At 43.3% G+C, this 22,905-nt stretch overlaps 1 protein-coding gene across 1 annotated transcript; it reads right to left on the bottom strand.

The window, feature by feature from the left end:
• Positions 1–2,115: 2,115 nt before the first annotated feature.
• On the bottom strand, positions 2,116–19,369 carry LOC128389071 (serine-rich adhesin for platelets-like). The gene is made up of 4 exons (XM_053348581.1): positions 18,447–19,369; positions 16,909–17,192; positions 3,132–3,837; positions 2,116–3,014 (listed from the first exon to the last, which is right to left on the bottom strand). Exons 1-4 carry the CDS (start codon positions 19,213–19,215, stop codon positions 2,116–2,118), a joined length of 2,658 nt encoding a protein of 885 aa, XP_053204556.1. The 5' UTR covers positions 19,216–19,369.
• Positions 19,370–22,905: the final 3,536 nt, after the last annotated feature.

Genomic DNA, 22,905 nt, shown 5'->3' with positions numbered 1-22,905 from the left:
TCAGGATCATCTGCTCAAACTAGCAAATCAGGAACAGGATCAGGATCAGGATCAGGATCATCTGGCACTGGTTCATCATCATCATCAACTGGCTCATCTGCTGCTTCAACTGCTGCTGCCTCAGGTGCCTCAGGTGCATCAGGTTCATCAGGTTCAGCTTCAGACTCAAGTTCAACATCAAGCTCAGATAGCTCTGCATCTAGACGTGCACAATCCTCATTCGTCAATTCATATGGACAAAATTGTATTTGTTATGCTTGAGTGTTATAAAACTTCCAATCTTTTTTGAGAAAATTCAACAATAAATATTTCGCATACAGCTAATCTATACTTTCGTTATAACACAAATTATTTATTGCAGCAGCATGACTGTATATTCTCCAGCGTTATCACGTGGGAACACTGATTTTTTTTCTCAGGGTTTCAGTAAAACTACAAATATCAATAATCCACAACCTTAAAATTAATAAAAGTAGTGAGATCGAATTGAACTTGTTAACAATTCATTAGAATGGCAACTGCAATGAAAGAATAAGTGAGTTTTTGATATAAAGAGCAGAGCAACTAAACACCTCTCTAGTTAATGAAGGAGTACTAACAAGAAAATTGCAATGGAACAAATATTATGTCAACTATGGAGAGAGAAACCAAAGAATATGAAATACTCTTTCTTATCTTTTCTTCTATTTCTATGTCCTTTTTGTTTTCTCTTGCTTTTCTCTTTATTTAATAATTCATTTCTCTCTTCCCAATCCTTCTAATTGGTGATTAAGAATGATATTGATCGTCGTCGTTGATTTAAATAGCAAGTTGATTTTTAATATTAATTAATTAACAATGGTAATATAAACTGAGGTGGTTGAGGTGTGTGGATAAGAAAGGAAGAGGTCACAATCAAGTGAATTGGTTGACTACTTTTAACAACAATTAGATCAATGTATTTATACATTGATCATCAATGATAAATAAACGTGAAGAGGGGAAGAGAAAGGGGGAAATCAAGGGGTTGTCAATAAATCTCTAACATATCTCCCTTCGAAAATACAAGAAATTAACGAGCAATTAAATAATTTCGCTTGGACCAACAATATTGACCTTAATTGATTGACCTGAGACAATCGGTGCATTAGGAGGGAGAGCGATTATGTGTGTTGGTCGATGTTTGACATTACATTGTCATAGGGACTTATTGTTTGTGATTTCGTTATGAGTGAACATAAATAATTGACCAACGGATCTTTTCAGATCCTTTTCGAGTTTCGATCTGAATGTTTTCGCCATCGTTTCAAGTGGTACATTGTCATACAATTTCACTTGATTTCCAACATTAACATTAATTTTTGCTCCAGTTCCATAGGAATGGACAACCTGAGAAGGGGATGGAGATGAAAATCTTCATCAATTGTTTGCCCTGGGCCCTGATCATTGATCAATTTTTCTAAATTATTAATTTTCTCTCTCAACGATCTTATGTATATTTTACAATTATGATCAACAGTTTTGATGACATCACAACCAGAACACCATTGATCGGGATGAAATTGACAATTCATCACATGAGTCTCAAAGGTAGAGAAGAAAATTCGTTCACTACAATCATCATGATGACAATTGACTAAAAGATTACTTAGTCGTCGCATAGTGTCAGTTGGAGGAGAGACAAGATTAGGGACTACATCAACACCCGCCAAATTACCACCACAATTCTGGGGACATGGAATCGGACCCCAATCATTTCGGTTCAATCCGATGTATCTATTGACACACGGGTCACAAAATATCAACGAGCATTGATGATAGGGTTGGCCCCATGGGTAAATTTGACCATGTGACTTCGGTTCGAGTGGGACATGATGGCAAATAGCACATATAAAGGACGAAGCGGCATTTTGGTTAACAAAAATATCAGAATCAATGGTTGACATGATTAAATGAATGAAGAGATCAAGAGAAAGGAAAACAACAAGAATAACAACAATAACAACAATAACAATTGAATTAAGCCGAGGGCCAAGGAGAAAACAATAACAACTGATGACCAATGTGACAATTGTGCGAATAACCCTTTCTATGTTATTTAACGAGCATTTATCTGTGTACAACCAATGGCGTTTGTCAACTTCGTGTTGTGAATGGTTTTAAACGTTCAACATGTACAACTTGTGTTCGTGCTGGTCCTTTCATGTTAATTACTGTTGGATCTTTTACACTTCTGAAACAACAGAGTCCACAATGATCCGTGATTACGGTGAATTTGCGTCCGAATAAATAGTGTCTCAGATTCGCTATTGCCCATACAATAGCTAAACACTCTTTTTCAGTAACACCATAATTTTTCTCAGCTGGATTCAATGTTCGGCTGATGAATGATATCGGCTTGAATTCATCATTTTGTTTCTGAAGTAGACAAGCTCCAAGTCCTTCATTTGAAGCATCGGTTCTTAATTCAATCTCACCTTCATCTGTTATAGGTGAGAGAACTGGTGGAGATACTAAAGCTTGTTTAAGATCATCAAATGCGTTCTGTTGATCTTCAGTCCAAACATATGGAACATTTTTCTTTAGTAATCGGTTGAGATGAAAGGCTCTCCTTGAGAAACCATCGATGAACCTACGGTACGTTGTGGCGAGGCCTAAGAATCGTCTCATCTCATGAATATTTGTCGGCGGTTGAATACAAAGTATAGATGCGGCTCTACTAGGATCAGGTACGATACCATCTTGATTAACTTTGTGACCAAGGTAAATTATTTCATTGACTGAGAATGTACATTTATGACGACGTAATTTAACATCATGCTGTTTTAAGCGTTGAAGTACTAATCTTAATCTGTAATCGTGCTCTTCTTGAGTTCGTCCAAAGATTATTATATCGTCGAAATATACAAAGCAATCAACATAATTTAAACCACCAAGTATACCATTAATCGTACGAACGGCTGTTGCTGGAGCATTTTTCAGGCCGAATGGCATTCGAGTGAACTCAAATAAACCTTGGAGTCCTTGTGGTCCTACTACGAGAGGCGTATCTTTCGCTACTCAAGTTCTTGACAATCTTTGTCAATGTATCAAGCGTTTATTATTGGTAATCAGATAAGAGATTACTGTAAACTTGTAAATTTCTCTCATACCTTGAGTCATGTAGTTAATTAAGTTAGATTCTTCCATTGAAGGATCATATTCACTACACATTGACAACATTGAGTATACATAACTACTCAATGACTCATCTGGTTTTTGTATTTTAGTACAAATTGAATTTAACAAGCGTGATTTTTCTTCGTCATTGATGAAGGTCGAACAGAATTCAGCACGAAACTCAACCCATGTTAGAGTTCTATTCTGGTTAACGATCCTTCCCCAAAACCAATCTGAGGCCATGCCATCCAAACACCAACCCACTCCATGTAACAATTCATCGCCGGTTAGACCATTAAGTACACATGTCTGTTCATATTTTCTCAGCCAGGCTGCAGCTTCACTTTGTTTACCAGAGAATTTCGGAGGACTACCACAACTGAATAGATTTCTTCTAACTGGATTAGGAGCAGCTTGAGTTGTATCAGGCATGAAACTTGTATTAATGAGACTACCATTAGCCATTGATGGTTGTTGTTGGGTTGTATTTGTTTCTTCTGACCTTGACTGCAATGTTGGAAGTAATGTTGTTGTAAACTCTGAGATAAGATCTTTTACTATTTGAGTTACTTCCGCTTTAGCAGTATCACTTAATTCCATTATGTAACCTACTTCTTTTCTGCCCTGTTTATATAACACAAATGAACCTTGTCCTTTACTAGTTCTAGACGTTGATCGAGTAGTAGCAATTTTGAAACACTAGATGAAGACGTTGAACAAACACCAGGTGAACAATTAACTAGCCAAGGGCTCACAATGTTATAAGAGGTAAACACTACGAATCTCAGTTGTGAGAGGTACCGAGATATGTTACGAATGTAACGGTTTTATTAAACAAAATATAAACTGAGGTGGTTGAGGTGTGTGGATAAGAAAGGAAGAGGTCACAATCAAGTGAATTGGTTGACTACTTTTAACAACAATTAGATCAATGTATTTATACATTGATCATCAATGATAAACAAAGGTGAAGAGGGGAAGAGAAAGAGGGAAATCAAGGGGTTGTCAATAAATCTCTAACAAGCTCAACTTTTATTTCGTGGATTGTGCTAATTTGCTTATTTGATCTTTTTGATCATCATGAAATCAAGACCTGGTATGTTTCAGATGCTGAAAATGCTAGTAAGCCTAAAAAAATCTCATCTGAAGTCCTTTGTGCGCCCAAAATCATGGCCTATTTGCCACTTTCAACAGACACGTTGCCGCTATTCTAAGCCCGCTTAAGAGCTTTAAGATCTATCTTACTAGAGACTCTGAGAAATAGGATTAGTGTTTCCACGTGATAACGCTGAAGATTATACAGCAGCATGCAGCAATAAATAATTTGTGTTATTACGAAAGTATAGATTAGCTGTATGCGAAATATTTATTGTTGAATTTTCTCAAAAAAGATTGGAAGTTTTATAACACTCAAGCATAACAAATACAATTTTGTCCATATGAATTGACGAATGAGGATTGTGCACGTCTAGATGCAGAGCTATCTGAGCTTGATGTTGAACTTGAGTCTGAAGCTGAACCTGATGATCCTGAACCTGATGAACCTGATGCACCTGAGGCACCTGAGGCAGCAGCAGTTGAAGCAGCAGATGAGCCAGTTGATGATGATGATGAACCAGTGCCAGATGATCCTGATCCTGATCCTGATCCTGTTCCTGATTTGCTAGTTTGAGCAGATGATCCTGAGCCAGTATTTGAAGATGAGGCAGCAGCGGCAGCAGCGGCGGCGGCAGCGGAAGCAGCAGCAGATGATGATCCATTATTATTTTGTGAATTTGGTCCTGTGAAGCAGAGCTATCTGAGCTTGATGTTGAACTTGAGTCTGAAGCTGAACCTGATGATCCTGAACCTGATGAACCTGATGCACCTGAGGCACCTGAGGCAGCAGCAGTTGAAGCAGCAGATGAGCCAGTTGATGATGATGATGAACCAGTGCCAGATGATCCTGATCCTGATCCTGATCCTGTTCCTGATTTGCTAGTTTGAGCAGATGATCCTGAGCCAGTATTTGAAGATGAGGCAGCAGCAGCGGCAGCAGCGGCGGCGGCAGCGGAAGCAGCAGCAGCAGATGATGATCCATTATTATTACCTTGTGAATTTGGTCCTTGTGAAGCAGAGCTATCTGAGCTTGATGTTGAACTTGAGTCTGAAGCTGAACCTGATGATCCTGAACCTGATGAACCTGATGCACCTGAGGCACCTGAGGCAGCAGCAGTTGAAGCAGCAGATGAGCCAGTTGATGATGATGATGAACCAGTGCCAGATGATCCTGATCCTGATCCTGATCCTGTTCCTGATTTGCTAGTTTGAGCAGATGATCCTGAGCCAGTATTTGAAGATGAGGCAGCAGCAGCGGCAGCAGCGGCGGCAGCGGAAGCAGCAGCAGCAGATGATGATCCATTATTACCTTGTGAATTTGGTCCTTGTGAAGCAGAGCTATCTGAGCTTGATGTTGAACTTGAGTCTGAAGCTGAACCTGATGATCCTGAACCTGATGAACCTGATGCACCTGAGGCACCTGAGGCAGCAGTTGAAGCAGCAGATGAGCCAGTTGATGATGATGATGAACCAGTGCCAGATGATCCTGATCCTGATCCTGATCCTGTTCCTGATTTGCTAGTTTGAGCAGATGATCCTGAGCCAGTATTTGAAGATGAGGCAGCAGCGGCAGCAGCGGCGGCGGCAGCGCAGCAGCAGATGATGATCCATTATTACCTTGTGAATTTGGTCCTTGTGAAGCAGAGCTATCTGAGCTTGATGTTGAACTTGAGTCTGAAGCTGAACCTGATGATCCTGAACCTGATGAACCTGATGCACCTGAGGCACCTGAGGCAGCAGTTGAAGCAGCAGATGAGCCATTTGATGATGATGATGAACCAGTGCCAGATGATCCTGATCCTGATCCTGATCCTGTTCCTGATTTGCTAGTTTGAGCAGATGATCCTGAGCCAGTATTTGAAGATGAGGCAGCAGCAGCGGCAGCAGCGGCGGCGGCAGCGGAAGCAGCAGCAGCAGATGATGATGATCCATTATTATTACCTTGTGAATTTGGTCCTTGTGAAGCAGAGTTATCTGAGCTTGATGTTGAACTTGAGTCTGAAGCTGAACCTGATGATCCTGAACCTGATGAACCTGATGCACCTGAGGCAGCAGCAGCAGCAGCAGTTGAAGCAGCAGATGAGCCATTTGATGATGATGATGAACCAGTGCCAGATGATCCTGATCCTGATCCTGATCCTGTTCCTGATTTGCTAGTTTGAGCAGATGATCCTGAGCCAGTATTTGAAGATGAGGCAGCAGCAGCGGCAGCAGCGGCGGCAGCGGAAGCAGCAGCAGATGATGATCCATTATTACCTTGTGAATTTGGTCCTGTGAAGCAGAGCTATCTGAGCTTGATGTTGAACTTGAGTCTGAAGCTGAACCTGATGATCCTGAACCTGATGAACCTGATGCACCTGAGGCACCTGAGGCAGGCAGTTGGCAGATGAGCCAGTTGATGATGATGATGAACCAGTGCCAGATGATCCTGATCCTGATCCTGATCCTGTTCCTGATTTGCTAGTTTGAGCAGATGATCCTGAGCCAGTATTTGAAGATGAGGCAGCAGCGGCAGCAGCGGCGGCGGCAGCGCAGCAGCAGATGATGATCCATTATTACCTTGTGAATTTGGTCCTTGAAGCAGAGCTATCTGAGCTTGATGTTGAACTTGAGTCTGAAGCTGAACCTGATGAACCTGATGCACCTGAGGCACCTGAGGCAGCAGTTGAAGCAGCAGATGAGTTGATGATGATGATGATGAACCAGTGCCAGATGATCCTGATCCTGATCCTGATCCTGTTCCTGATTTGCTAGTTTGAGCAGATGATCCTGAGCCAGTATTTGAAGATGAGGCAGCAGCAGCGGCAGCAGCGGCGGCGGCAGAAGCAGCAGCAGATGATGATCCATTATTATTACTTGTGAATTTGGTCCTGTGAAGCAGAGCTATCTGAGCTTGATGTTGAACTTGAGTCTGAAGCTGAACCTGATGATCCTGAACCTGATGAACCTGATGCACCTGAGGCACCTGAGGCAGCAGTTGAAGCAGCAGATGAGCCAGTTGATGATGATGATGAACCAGTGCCAGATGATCCTGATCCTGATCCTGATCCTGTTCCTGATTTGCTAGTTTGAGCAGATGATCCTGAGCCAGTATTTGAAGAAGATGAGGCAGCAGCGGCAGCAGCGGCGGCAGCAGCAGCAGCAGATGATGATCCATTATTATTACCTTGTGAATTTGGTCCTTGTGAAGCAGAGCTATCTGAGCTTGATGTTGAACTTGAGTCTGAAGCTGAACCTGATGATCCTGAACCTGATGAACCTGATGCACCTGAGGCACCTGAGGCAGCAGCAGTTGAAGCAGCAGATGAGCCAGTTGATGATGATGATGAACCAGTGCCAGATGATCCTGATCCTGATCCTGATCCTGTTCCTGATTTGCTAGTTTGAGCAGATGATCCTGAGCCAGTATTTGAAGATGAGGTAGCAGCAGCGGCAGCAGCGGCGGCGGCAGCGGAAGCAGCAGCAGCAGATGATGATCCATTATTACCTGTGAATTTGGTCCTTGTGAAGCAGAGCTATCTGAGCTTGATGTTGAACTTGAGTCTGAAGCTGAACCTGATGATCCTGAACCTGATGAACCTGATGCACCTGAGGCACCTGAGGCAGCAGCAGTTGAAGCAGCAGATGAGCCAGTTGATGATGATGATGAACCAGTGCCAGATGATCCTGATCCTGATCCTGATCCTGTTCCTGATTTGCTAGTTTGAGCAGATGATCCTGAGCCAGTATTTGAAGATGAGGTAGCAGCAGCGGCAGCAGCGGCGGCAGCGGAAGCAGCAGCAGCAGATGATGATCCATTATTACCTTGTGAATTTGGTCCTTGTGAAGCAGAGCTATCTGAGCTTGATGTTGAACTTGAGTCTGAAGCTGAACCTGATGATCCTGAACCTGATGAACCTGATGCACCTGAGGCACCTGAGGCAGCAGTTGAAGCAGATGAGCCAGTTGATGATGATGATGAACCAGTGCCAGATGATCCTGATCCTGATCCTGATCCTGTTCCTGATTTGCTAGTTTGAGCAGATGATCCTGAGCCAGTATTTGAAGATGAGGCAGCAGCAGCGGCAGCAGGCGGCGGCAGCGGAAGCAGCAGCAGATGATGATCCATTATTACCTTGTGAATTTGGTCCTTGTGCAGAGCTATCTGAGCTTGATGTTGAACTTGAGTCTGAAGCTGAACCTGATGATCCTGAACCTGATGAACCTGATGCACCTGAGGCACCTGAGGCAGCAGTTGAAGCAGCAGATGAGCCAGTTGATGATGATGATGAACCAGTGCCAGATGATCCTGATCCTGATCCTGATCCTGTTCCTGATTTGCTAGTTTGAGCAGATGATCCTGAGCCAGTATTTGAAGATGAGGCAGCAGCAGGCAGCAGCGGCGGCAGCGGAAGCAGCAGCAGCAGATGATGATCCATTATTATTACTTGTGAATTTGGTCCTGTGAAGCAGAGCTATCTGAGCTTGATGTTGAACTTGAGTCTGAAGCTGAACCTGATGATCCTGAACCTGATGAACCTGATGCACCTGAGGCACCTGAGGCAGCAGCAGTTGAAGCAGCAGATGAGCCAGTTGATGATGATGATGAACCAGTGCCAGATGATCCTGATCCTGATCCTGATCCTGTTCCTGATTTGCTAGTTTGAGCAGATGATCCTGAGCCAGTATTTGAAGATGAGGCAGCAGCAGCAGCAGCAGATGATGATGATCCATTATTATTACCTTGTGAATTTGGTCCTTGTGAAGCAGAGTTATCTGAGCTTGATGTTGAACTTGAGTCTGAAGCTGAACCTGATGATCCTGAACCTGATGAACCTGATGCACCTGAGGCACCTGAGGCAGCAGCAGTTGAAGCAGCAGATGAGCCAGTTGATGATGATGATGAACCAGTGCCAGATGATCCTGATCCTGATCCTGATCCTGTTCCTGATTTGCTAGTTTGAGCAGATGATCCTGAGCCAGTATTTGAAGATGAGGTAGCAGCAGCGGCAGCAGCGGCGGCAGCGGAAGCAGCAGCAGATGATGATCCATTATTATTACCTTGTGAATTTGGTCCTTGTGAAGCAGAGCTATCTGAGCTTGATGTTGAACTTGAGTCTGAAGCTGAACCTGATGATCCTGAACCTGATGAACCTGATGCACCTGAGGCACCTGAGGCAGCAGCAGTTGAAGCAGCAGATGAGCCAGTTGATGATGATGATGAACCAGTGCCAGATGATCCTGATCCTGATCCTGATCCTGTTCCTGATTTGCTAGTTTGAGCAGATGATCCTGAGCCAGTATTTGAAGATGAGGTAGCAGCAGCGGCAGCAGCGGCAGGCAGCAGCAGCAGCAGATGATGATCCATTATTATTACCTTGTGAATTTGGTCCTTGTGAAGCAGAGCTATCTGAGCTTGATGTTGAACTTGAGTCTGAAGCTGAACCTGATGATCCTGAACCTGATGAACCTGATGCACCTGAGGCACCTGAGGCAGCAGCAGTTGAAGCAGCAGATGAGCCAGTTGATGATGATGATGAACCAGTGCCAGATGATCCTGATCCTGATCCTGATCCTGTTCCTGATTTGCTAGTTTGAGCAGATGATCCTGAGCCAGTATTTGAAGATGAGGCAGCAGCAGCGGCAGCAGCGGCGGCGGCAGCGGAAGCAGCAGCAGCAGATGATGATCCATTATTACCTTGTGAATTTGGTCCTTGTGAAGCAGAGCTATCTGAGCTTGATGTTGAACTTGAGTCTGAAGCTGAACCTGATGATCCTGAACCTGATGAACCTGATGCACCTGAGGCACCTGAGGCAGCAGTTGAAGCAGCAGATGAGCCATTTGATGATGATGATGAACCAGTGCCAGATGATCCTGATCCTGATCCTGATCCTGTTCCTGATTTGCTAGTTTGAGCAGATGATCCTGAGCCAGTATTTGAAGATGAGGCAGCAGCAGCGGCAGCAGCGGCGGCAGATGATGATGATCCATTATTATTACCTTGTGAATTTGGTCCTTGTGAAGCAGAGTTATCTGAGCTTGATGTTGAACTTGAGTCTGAAGCTGAACCTGATGATCCTGAACCTGATGAACCTGATGCACCTGAGGCAGCAGCAGCAGCAGTTGAAGCAGCAGATGAGCCATTTGATGATGATGATGAACCAGTGCCAGATGATCCTGATCCTGATCCTGATCCTGTTCCTGATTTGCTAGTTTGAGCAGATGATCCTGAGCCAGTATTTGAAGATGAGGCAGCAGCAGCGGCAGCAGCGGAAGCAGCAGCAGCAGATGATGATCCATTATTATTACCTTGTGAATTTGGTCCTGTGAAGCAGAGCTATCTGAGCTTGATGTTGAACTTGAGTCTGAAGCTGAACCTGATGATCCTGAACCTGATGAACCTGATGCACCTGAGGCACCTGAGGCAGCAGTTGAAGCAGCAGATGAGCCAGTTGATGATGATGATGAACCAGTGCCAGATGATCCTGATCCTGATCCTGATCCTGTTCCTGATTTGCTAGTTTGAGCAGATGATCCTGAGCCAGTATTTGAAGATGAGGCAGCAGCAGCAGCAGCAGCGCAGCAGCAGCAGCAGATGATGATCCATTATAGTTACCTTGTGAATTTGGTCCTTGTGAAGCAGAGCTATCTGAGCTTGATGTTGAACTTGAGTCTGAAGCTGAACCTGATGATCCTGAACCTGATGAACCTGATGCACCTGAGGCACCTGAGGCAGCAGCAGTTGAAGCAGCAGATGAGCCAGTTGATGATGATGATGAACCAGTGCCAGATGATCCTGATCCTGATCCTGATCCTGTTCCTGATTTGCTAGTTTGAGCAGATGATCCTGAGCCAGTATTTGAAGATGAGCAGCAGCAGCGGCAGCAGCGGCGGCGGCAGCGGCAGCAGCAGATGATGATCCATTATTATTACCTTGTGAATTTGGTCCTGTGAAGCAGAGCTATCTGAGCTTGATGTTGAACTTGAGTCTGAAGCTGAACCTGATGATCCTGAACCTGATGAACCTGATGCACCTGAGGCACCTGAGGCAGCAGCTGAAGCAGCAGATGAGCCAGTTGATGATGATGATGAACCAGTGCCAGATGATCCTGATCCTGATCCTGATCCTGTTCCTGATTTGCTAGTTTGAGCAGATGATCCTGAGCCAGTATTTGAAGATGAGGCAGCAGCAGCAGCAGCAGCAGCGGCAAGAAGCAGCAGCAGATGATGATCCATTATTATTCTTGTGAATTTGGTCCTGTGAAGCAGAGCTATCTGAGCTTGATGTTGAACTTGAGTCTGAAGCTGAACCTGATGATCCTGAACCTGATGAACCTGATGCACCTGAGGCACCTGAGGCAGTTGAAGCAGCAGATGAGCCAGTTGATGATGATGATGAACCAGTGCCAGATGATCCTGATCCTGATCCTGATCCTGTTCCTGATTTGCTAGTTTGAGCAGATGATCCTGAGCCAGTATTTGAAGATGAGGCAGCAGCAGCGGCAGCGGCGGCAGCGGAAGCAGCAGCAGCATGATGATCCATTATTATTACCTGTGAATTTCCCTGTGAAGCAGAGCTATCTGAGCTTGATGTTGAACTTGAGTCTGAAGCTGAACCTGATGATCCTGAACCTGATGAACCTGATGCACCTGAGGCACCTGAGGCAGCAGCTAAGCAGATGAGCCAGTTGATGATGATGATGAACCAGTGCCAGATGATCCTGATCCTGATCCTGATCCTGTTCCTGATTTGCTAGTTTGAGCAGATGATCCTGAGCCAGTATTTGAAGATGAGGCAGCAGCAGCGGCAGCGGAAGCAGCAGCAGCAGATGATGATGATCCATTATTATTACCTTGTGAATTTGGTCCTTGTGAAGCAGAGTTATCTGAGCTTGATGTTGAACTTGAGTCTGAAGCTGAACCTGATGATCCTGAACCTGATGAACCTGATGCACCTGAGGCAGCAGCAGCAGCAGCAGTTGAAGCAGCAGATGAGCCATTTGATGATGATGATGAACCAGTGCCAGATGATCCTGATCCTGATCCTGATCCTGTTCCTGATTTGCTAGTTTGAGCAGATGATCCTGAGCCAGTATTTGAAGATGAGGCAGCAGCAGCGGAAGCAGCAGCAGCAGATGATGATGATCCATTATTATTACCTTGTGAATTTGGTCCTTGTGAAGCAGAGTTATCTGAGCTTGATGTTGAACTTGAGTCTGAAGCTGAACCTGATGATCCTGAACCTGATGAACCTGATGCACCTGAGGCACCTGAGGCAGCAGATAGTTGATGATGATGATGAACCAGTGCCAGATGATCCTGATCCTGATCCTGATCCTGTTCCTGATTTGCTAGTTTGAGCAGATGATCCTGAGCCAGTATTTGAAGATGAGGCAGCAGCAGCAGCAGCGGCGGCAGGAAGCAGCAGCAGCAGATGATGATCCATTATTACCTTGTGAATTTGGTCCTTGTGAAGCAGAGCTATCTGAGCTTGATGTTGAACTTGAGTCTGAAGCTGAACCTGATGATCCTGAACCTGATGAACCTGATGCACCTGAGGCACCTGAGGAGGCAGCAGTTGAAGCAGTTGAGCCAGTTGATGATGATGATGAACCAGTGCCAGATGATCCTGATCCTGATCCTGATCCTGTTCCTGATTTGCTAGTTTGAGCAGATGATCCTGAGCCAGTATTTGAAGATGAGGTAGCAGCGGCAGCAGCGGCGGCGGCAGCGGAAGCAGCAGCAGATGATGATCCATTATTATTACCTTGTGAATTTGGTCCTTGTAGCAGAGCTATCTGAGCTTGATGTTGAACTTGAGTCTGAAGCTGAACCTGATGATCCTGAACCTGATGAACCTGATGCACCTGAGGCACCTGAGGCAGCAGCAGTTGAAGCAGCAGATGCGCCAGTTGATGATGATGATGAACCAGTGCCAGATGATCCTGATCCTGATCCTGATCCTGTTCCTGATTTGCTAGTTTGAGCAGATGATCCTGAGCCAGTATTTGAAGATGAGGCAGCAGCGGCAGCAGCGGCGGCGGCAGCGAAGCAGCAGCAGCAGATGATGATCCATTATTACCTTGTGAATTTGGTCCTTGTGAAGCAGAGCTATCTGAGCTTGATGTTGAACTTGAGTCTGAAGCTGAACCTGATGATCCTGAACCTGATGAACCTGATGCACCTGAGGCACCTGAGGCAGCAGCAGTTGAAGCAGCAGATGAGCCAGTTGATGATGATGATGAACCAGTGCCAGATGATCCTGATCCTGATCCTGATCCTGTTCCTGATTTGCTAGTTTGAGCAGATGATCCTGAGCCAGTATTTGAAGATGAGGCAGCAGCGGCAGCGGCAGCAGCGGCAGCAGCAGATGATGATCCATTATTATTACCTTGTGAATTTGGTCCTTGTGAAGCAGAGCTATCTGAGCTTGATGTTGAACTTGAGTCTGAAGCTGAACCTGATGAACCTGATGCACCTGAGGCACCTGAGGCAGCAGCAGTTGAAGCAGCAGATGAGCCAGTTGATGATGATGATGAACCAGTGCCAGATGATCCTGATCCTGATCCTGATCCTGTTCCTGATTTGCTAGTTTGAGCAGATGATCCTGAGCCAGTATTTGAAGATGAGGCAGCAGCAGCGGCAGCAGCGGCGGCGGCAGCGGAAGCAGCAGCAGCAGATGATGATCCATTATTATTACCTTGTGAATTTGGTCCTTGTGAAGCAGAGCTATCTGAGCTTGATGTTGAACTTGAGTCTGAAGCTGAACCTGATGATCCTGAACCTGATGAACCTGATGCACCTGAGGCACCTGAGGCAGCAGCAGTTGAAGCAGCAGATGAGCCAGTTGATGATGATGATGAACCAGTGCCAGATGATCCTGATCCTGATCCTGATCCTGATCCTGATCCTGTTCCTGATTTGCTAGTTTGAGCAGATGATCCTGAGCCAGTATTTGAAGATGAGGCAGCAGCAGCGGCAGCAGCGGCGGCGGCAGCGGAAGCAGCAGCAGATGATGATCCATTATTACCTTGTGAATTTGGTCCTTGTGAAGCAGAGCTATCTGAGCTTGATGTTGAACTTGAGTCTGAAGCTGAACCTGATGATCCTGAACCTGATGAACCTGATGCACCTGAGGCACCTGAGGCAGCAGTTGAAGCAGCAGATGAGCCAGTTGATGATGATGATGAACCAGTGCCAGATGATCCTGATCCTGATCCTGATCCTGTTCCTGATTTGCTAGTTTGAGCAGATGATCCTGAGCCAGTATTTGAAGATGAGGCAGCAGCAGCGGCAGCAGCGGCGGCGGCAGCGGAAGCAGCAGCAGCAGATGATGATCCATTATTATTACCTTGTGAATTTGGTCCTTGTGAAGCAGAGCTATCTGAGCTTGATGTTGAACTTGAGTCTGAAGCTGAACCTGATGATCCTGAACCTGATGAACCTGATGCACCTGAGGCACCTGAGGCAGCAGCAGTTGAAGCAGCAGATGAGCCAGTTGATGATGATGATGAACCAGTGCCAGATGATCCTGATCCTGATCCTGATCCTGTTCCTGATTTGCTAGTTTGAGCAGATGATCCTGAGCCAGTATTTGAAGATGAGGTAGCAGCAGCGGCAGCAGCGGCGGCGGCAGCGGAAGCAGCAGCAGATGATGATCCATTATTACCTTGTGAATTTGGTCCTGTGAAGCAGAGCTATCTGAGCTTGATGTTGAACTTGAGTCTGAAGCTGAACCTGATGAACCTGATGCACCTGAGGCACCTGAGGCACCTGAGGCAGCAGCAGCAGTTGAAGCAGATGAGCCAGTTGATGATGATGATGAACCAGTGCCAGATGATCCTGATCCTGATCCTGATCCTGTTCCTGATTTGCTAGTTTGAGCAGATGATCCTGAGCCAGTATTTGAAGATGAGGCAGCAGCGGCAGCAGCGGCGGCAGCGGCAGCAGCAGCAGATGATGATCCATTATTATTACCTTGAATTTGGTCCTTGTGAAGCAGAGCTATCTGAGCTTGATGTTGAACTTGAGTCTGAAGCTGAACCTGATGATCCTGAACCTGATGAACCTGATGCACCTGAGGCACCTGAGGCAGCAGCAGTTGAAGCAGCAGATGAGCCAGTTGATGATGATGATGAACCAGTGCCAGATGATCCTGATCCTGATCCTGATCCTGTTCCTGATTTGCTAGTTTGAGCAGATGATCCTGAGCCAGTATTTGAAGATGAGGCAGCAGCAGCGGCAGCAGCGGCGGCGGCAGCGGAAGCAGCAGCAGCAGATGATGATCCATTATTATTACCTTGTGAATTTGGTCCTTGTGAAGCAGAGCTATCTGAGCTTGATGTTGAACTTGAGTCTGAAGCTGAACCTGATGATCCTGAACCTGATGAACCTGATGCACCTGATGCACCTGAGGCACCTGAGGCAGCAGCAGTTGAAGCAGCAGATGAGCCAGTTGATGATGATGATGAACCAGTGCCAGATGATCCTGATCCTGATCCTGATCCTGTTCCTGATTTGCTAGTTTGAGCAGATGATCCTGAGCCAGTATTTGAAGATGAGGTAGCAGCAGCGGCAGCAGCGGCGGCGGCAGCGGAAGCAGCAGCAGCAGATGATGATCCATTATTATTACCTTGTGAATTTGGTCCTTGTGAAGCAGAGCTATCTGAGCTTGATGTTGAACTTGAGTCTGAAGCTGAACCTGATGAACCTGATGCACCTGAGGCACCTGAGGCACCTGAGGCAGCAGCAGTTGAAGCAGCAGATGAGCCAGTTGATGATGATGATGAACCAGTGCCAGATGATCCTGATCCTGATCCTGATCCTGTTCCTGATTTGCTAGTTTGAGCAGATGATCCTGAGCCAGTATTTGAAGATGAGGCAGCAGCAGCGGCAGCAGCGGCGGCAGCAGCGGAAGCAGCAGCAGCAGATGATGATCCATTATTATTACCTTGTGAATTTGGTCCTTGTGAAGCAGAGCTATCTGAGCTTGATGTTGAACTTGAGTCTGAAGCTGAACCTGATGATCCTGAACCTGATGAACCTGATGCACCTGAGGCACCTGAGGCAGCAGTTGAAGCAGCAGATGAGCCAGTTGATGATGATGATGAACCAGTGCCAGATGATCCTGATCCTGATCCTGATCCTGTTCCTGATTTGCTAGTTTGAGCAGATGATCCTGAGCCAGTATTTGAAGATGAGGCAGCAGCAGCGGCAGCAGCGGCGGCGGCAGAAGCAGCAGCAGCAGATGATGATCCATTATTACCTTGTGAATTTGGTCCTTGTGAAGCAGAGCTATCTGAGCTTGATGTTGAACTTGAGTCTGAAGCTGAACCTGATGATCCTGAACCTGATGAACCTGATGCACCTGAGGCACCTGAGGCAGCAGCAGAAGCAGCAGATGAGCCAGTTGATGATGATGATGAACCAGTGCCAGATGATCCTGATCCTGATCCTGATCCTGTTCCTGATTTGCTAGTTTGAGCAGATGATCCTGAGCCAGTATTTGAAGATGAGGCAGCAGCAGCGGCAGCAGCGGCGGCGGCAGGAAGCAGCAGCAGCAGATGATGATCCATTATTATTACCTTGTGAATTTGGTCTTGTGAAGCAGAGCTATCTGAGCTTGATGTTGAACTTGAGTCTGAAGCTGAACCTGATGATCCTGAACCTGATGAACCTGATGCACCTGAGGCACCTGAGGCAGCAGCAGTTGAAGCAGATGAGCCAGTTGATGATGATGATGAACCAGTGCCAGATGATCCTGATCCTGATCCTGATCCTGTTCCTGATTTGCTAGTTTGAGCAGATGATCCTGAGCCAGTATTTGAAGATGAGGCAGCAGCGGCAGCGGAAGCAGCAGCAGCAGATGATGATGATCCATTATTATTACCTTGTGAATTTGGTCCTTGTGAAGCAGAGTTATCTGAGCTTGATGTTGAACTTGAGTCTGAAGCTGAACCTGATGAACCTGATGCACCTGAGGCACCTGAGCAGCAGTTGAAGCAGCAGATGAGCCATTTGATGATGATGATGAACCAGTGCCAGATGATCCTGATCCTGATCCTGATCCTGTTCCTGATTTGCTAGTTTGAGCAGATGATCCTGAGCCAGTATTTGAAGATGAGGCAGCAGCAGCGGCAGCGGCGGCGGCAGCGGAAGCAGCAGCAGATGATGATCCATTATTACCTTGTGAATTTGGTCCTGTGAAGCAGAGCTATCTGAGCTTGATGTTGAACTTGAGTCTGAAGCTGAACCTGATGATCCTGAACCTGATGAACCTGATGCACCTGAGGCACCTGGAGGCAGCAGTTGAAGCAGCAGATGAGCCAGTTGATGATGATGATGAACCAGTGCCAGATGATCCTGATCCTGATCCTGATCCTGTTCCTGATTTGCTAGTTTGAGCAGATGATCCTGAGCCAGTATTTGAAGATGAGGCAGCAGCAGCGGCAGCAGCGGCGGCAGCGGAAGCAGCAGCAGCAGATGATGATCCATTATTACCTTGTGAATTTGGTCCTTGTGAAGCAGAGCTATCTGAGCTTGATGTTGAACTTGAGTCTGAAGCTGAACCTGATGATCCTGAACCTGATGAACCTGATGCACCTGAGGCACCTGAGGCAGCAGTTGAAGCAGCAGTTGAGCCAGTTGATGATGATGATGAACCAGTGCCAGATGATCCTGATCCTGATCCTGATCCTGTTCCTGATTTGCTAGTTTGAGCAGATGATCCTGAGCCAGTATTTGAAGATGAGGCAGCAGCGGCAGCGGCGGCGGCAGCGGCAGCAGCAGCAGATGATGATCCATTATTATTACCTTGTGAATTTGGTCCTGTGAAGCAGAGCTATCTGAGCTTGATGTTGAACTTGAGTCTGAAGCTGAACCTGATGATCCTGAACCTGATGAACCTGATGCACCTGAGGCACCTGAGCAGCAGTTGAAGCAGCAGTTGAGCCAGTTGATGATGATGATGAACCAGTGCCAGATGATCCTGATCCTGATCCTGATCCTGTTCCTGATTTGCTAGTTTGAGCAGATGATCCTGAGCCAGTATTTGAAGATGAGGTAGCAGCAGCGGCAGCAGCGGCGGCAGCGGAAGCAGCAGCAGCAGATGATGATCCATTATTATTACCTTGTGAATTTGGTCCTTGTGAAGCAGAGCTATCTGAGCTTGATGTTGAACTTGAGTCTGAAGCTGAACCTGATGATCCTGAACCTGATGAACCTGATGCACCTGAGGCAGCAGCAGCAGCAGCAGTTGAAGCAGCAGATGAGCCAGTTGATGATGATGATGAACCAGTGCCAGATGATCCTGATCCTGATCCTGATCCTGTTCCTGATTTGCTAGTTTGAGCAGATGATCCTGAGCCAGTATTTGAAGATGAGGCAGCAGCAGCGGCAGCAGCGGCGGCAGCGGAAGCAGCAGCAGCAGATGATGATCCATTATTATTACCTTGTGAATTTGGTCCTTGTGAAGCAGAGCTATCTGAGCTTGATGTTGAACTTGAGTCTGAAGCTGAACCTGATGATCCTGAACCTGATGAACCTGATGCACCTGAGGCACCTGAGGCAGCAGCAGTTGAAGCAGCAGATGATCCTGATCCTGATCCTGATCCTGTTCCTGATTTGCTAGTTTGAGCAGATGATCCTGAGCCAGTATTTGAAGATGAGGCAGCAGCAGCGGATGAGCCAGTTGATGATGATGAACCTGTGCCATCATCAGAAGATGATAAAGCACCATTAGAGGTAGATTTGTTGTTCGTATCAGAATCGGTAGATGAAGATGTTGATGAAGAGCTTTGAGATGAAGATTGGGCTGATGAATCAGAAGATGATGCTACTTTAGAGCTGGGTTTTTTACCAAACCAGTTTGGAAATTTCATAGACATCCCAAACATTCCATTACTGTTAGGATATGATCTTTTCACAGTATTAGCATCAACACTTATCGATAGAGCTATAGCAAGAGTCGCAATTGCGATTAAAGTTGGAAGGTTTTTCATGATGTTTTAGATGGTTCGATTGTTAACTCAGAACGAATAAACTTGAATGATAATTTAGCTAATTTTTCTTGCTTTTTATACGATTTTTGCTCAGCGTCTGTTTCAACAAGTTCGTATCCACTTGTTCTTCTTGTTAAAATTATTTTCCTTTAGACTACCTGTTCAAACACTCTGTTCGCATAAAACAAATTAAAATTCTCAATTTAATTAAACTTGTTGATGTTTCACTACGCTTTAACAAGTATATTTATCAGTTTCTAACGCTCTTTTTCCGTTTCCTAGCTTCCGTTTCCAGCTCACTTTAATCCTGTATAAACAAAAATATTTGTTCGTGTAGTTAATAGATATACATGTTATGCATATTAAGTCTCTGCTAATACGTAAAAAACTTATTGAACTTAAGAATTTTTCATCAATTATGTTATCATTATTGCACTGATATGATCTCAGATTATTTTTATTCAATGTAAACCAATTGTGTATCAATGAAATATTAGCTTCATTTTATTATCATATTATATTCTACTGATGCCATCTCAGTCCATTTGAACCCTTCTCACTGCATGTCTATCAAAAACAAACCAACAACAATAATCATAATCGTCACTATTTGTTTCGATTATCATCCAGATAGTGTTACCAGTTGATTAGATTCATACAAAATCCATAAAATTTTTCTTCTTCTTTTTCAATTTTTGTTTGTGAGAAAAAGAGAGATGATAATGGTGATAATGATAAAATGCTAAAGAGTCTTGAACACTCTGTAACCTAGTTTACAGTTTAAAGGGTTTAATGAATCGAATCAAATGACACCTCATTTTTTTCGATTTTCTTTCATTATCTTGCATTTCCAGTCCCAGAGAAAGTGATGATTGTGATGAGAGCAAAAGAGAGATTATTTTATCTTATTGTCTCTTTATTTTTTTCTTATACTAATTTGAATCCTCAATTTCTTTACCTTGCTTTTGGCTTTATTTCACAACATTGATAAACATGACAAATATTTGTAGTTAAACATAGAGTTGATAAGATTTATTAATAGTCCAAATGTTTTAATAATAATTGGTAAATGTAATAATTCAATTCAAGTGAACAAATAAAACAATGAATGCACGTTTCAAGGTGAACTCATTTTACCGATGAAAGCTCATGGTGATAAAAACGATGTTTTTATGATATTGAGTGAAAATAGATCAGAGAATATTTTAGATGTAGATGATAAAGATGAAAATGATGGCCCCTTGTGATTCCAAACATTTAACGTACCGTAACTGTTACATTATAATGAAAATAAATGTGCTTCCAGCAACAATGAAAATAGACTATTATTATTATCATGGTCTTGAATTCATTGCCTTGAGCTTTTTTGTTGCTTATATGAAATTTCATGTTATCCGATTTCACTTTCACCTCTTCATCTCTCCCTTGAATTTACTTATTATCCTCTCATATCATCATCATCATTTTCATCCTGGTATAGCAACTAGATAATTTTAATTTACTCAATTTCAAGTGTATTGATAATTCAGTTTCAATGATATTTCTCAATAATAATACTAATATTTTTCATTCGAGAAAGATTCTCTTCATAGTATAATTTAACACTGCTTTCATCATCTATTTTATTGTATGATGAGCGAAGCGAAAAGTTCATTAACACCAGAAAAAAGTGCTCACTTTATATCCATAGAAAATATTTATTCTTTTTTTTCTTCAAAGGCTCAGAATTTTTTTTCTTTATGTATTTTCGTTGAATGTATTACATACCCATGATTCTTGTTGGAACATTATTATTAATAGATTATTGTATTACCTTAATGATGAATGCTTACAAACCGAATAATGAGTTTGCTGTTGATTTTTCGTCGAATAAACTTTTCTCCCCCTTTTTTATCATTATCTGTATCATTATCATGTTTAGAACAATTTTTTTTATCTTCTTTCTTCAATTTTTTCAAATAATCATAGTGGTAATAAATTTTAATGAGTGTGAGTGCATTTGATAAACGATGAAAATGATCAATTTGAAACTTATCTTTCTCTCTCAAACATCGAACTGAAATTCCATAACTTTTATTTCTTATTCGATTCTTTTTTTCATGATAAATGAAAATTTTTGCTTGGATTGAAAAATTTTCATCTATTATTCTCATCGAAATTGCTATTTAATAACATCACGATTAATATTATCATTGTAAGTATTCAATGATCATCAACAATAACAATGAATACTGATAATATGATGATAATTTCATGATCAGTTGATTGCTTGAGGTGATGTTAGTTTATCATTGACGATGGATAATAATTGGAATTATGTAATCTTCAAACTATCGAATATGAACTGATGCAGAGAGAGAGAGAGAGAGAGAGAGAGAGAGAGAGAGAGAGAGAGAGAGAGAGAGAGAGAGAGAGTTAATATGATTATTTTTTAATCGTTTTCTAAATTACTCACAATAATAATAATCATTATCATGGTTGTTGATTATCTATTAATCGCATTCTCGTGTTATCTTTTCATTAGTTGTGAATGAAAATCGCCTCAGGATAATTTTCTGTTGTATTTATCCAATGCATGTTAACATAGACCAGGGGGGTGTCTCATTTTTATGGTGAAAACAAAGTAAACAAAACAATCGCCTACACCTCATTCAATTATCTTCATGCTCAACTTGATGTTCATTTTCCACTCCAATCCCTGTTTATCATCTTTTTTTCACCTATCATGATGATTCAGTTTTATAACATGATGAAATTCACATGAACTCGCTAGTATAACGCATCATAGAGCTAGAACTAAAAATTTAATCGAAATATCTTGTCATCCGGAAGCATCTTTAGCCTTCTTCAGCATCTATGGTTAAATTTCTTCCCTCAGGGTGAATTGTCAAGAAAAACAGAAAAAACTCACCTTCTTCTATTTCTTTTATCAAATTTTCAGAATTTGAATCGAATTCAATCTGTGCCAAGTTTCCATGCACTTTCATACACTCTTTTTCTTTCAATTTATTATTTGTATCGCTCTCTCTCTCTCTCTTCCTTTTTTTCTTTCTTTCTATTCCTTGTTGTTACCAAATCATTGACATGATGACAAAGTGGAGCAAGAAAAAGGTTAATATGAAACTTCATGAGCTCTCAGAATTTTCTAATCTCTCTCTCTCTCTCTCTCTCTCTTTCTTTCTTTCTTTCTTTCTAGTTTAAGTTAAAGTTGTATTGAACAAATAATAACAGTGTACAGTATGTGATTTCTATCACAGTAAATGATATATCAATAAACTGATGTAATGTTGACAGATAATAGAAAAAAGTTTCGAAAAAAAGCTCAGAAACTAAAGTTTTGCTTCCTCTAGCAAAAAAGAGAAAAGTCTCTTTATCGAGTTTGAACCTTTTATCATATAATTTCCACCAATGGATACTTGTAGATTGTAAGAAAATGAAACAAATTCTCACGAATAATAAGAGACAACATGTTACATCTCAATAAGAATATAAAAAAATTCAATGAATTTTAAGAAGGAAGCAAAAAATTTCATTTCAATGTTCAGATCATGAAAGGGGAGAGTTAAATCTGTAATCAGCAAAATGTTCAAAGTCGAAGATAAACTTTTACGACATTCACTTTATTTTTATCACCATCAGGTTAACATCATCATCACTATCGGCCAAAATTCATGACGGTGAAAAAGAGCA

Source organism: Panonychus citri, unplaced genomic scaffold (genome assembly GCF_014898815.1).
Source record: "Panonychus citri isolate SS breed McGregor unplaced genomic scaffold, ASM1489881v1 Contig00104, whole genome shotgun sequence".
Classification (NCBI taxonomy): domain Eukaryota; kingdom Metazoa; phylum Arthropoda; class Arachnida; order Trombidiformes; family Tetranychidae; genus Panonychus; species Panonychus citri.
Note: the sequence above shows the minus strand (reverse complement) of the source record. Positions and strands in the feature narration are given on the sequence as shown.

Coding starts and splice junctions, on each gene's coding strand:
- LOC128389071 (XM_053348581.1), bottom strand. CDS start 19,215: ATGAAAAACCTTCCAACTTTAATCGCAATTGCGACTCTTGCTATAGCT. Junction 17,193..18,446: donor TGCTGCTGCTGCTGCCTCAG/GTGCATCAGGTT, acceptor CAGGTGCCTCAG/GTGCATCAGGTTCATCAGGT. Junction 3,015..3,131: donor AATTAACTACATGACTCAAG/GTATGAGAGAAA, acceptor CGCCTCTCGTAG/TAGGACCACAAGGACTCCAA.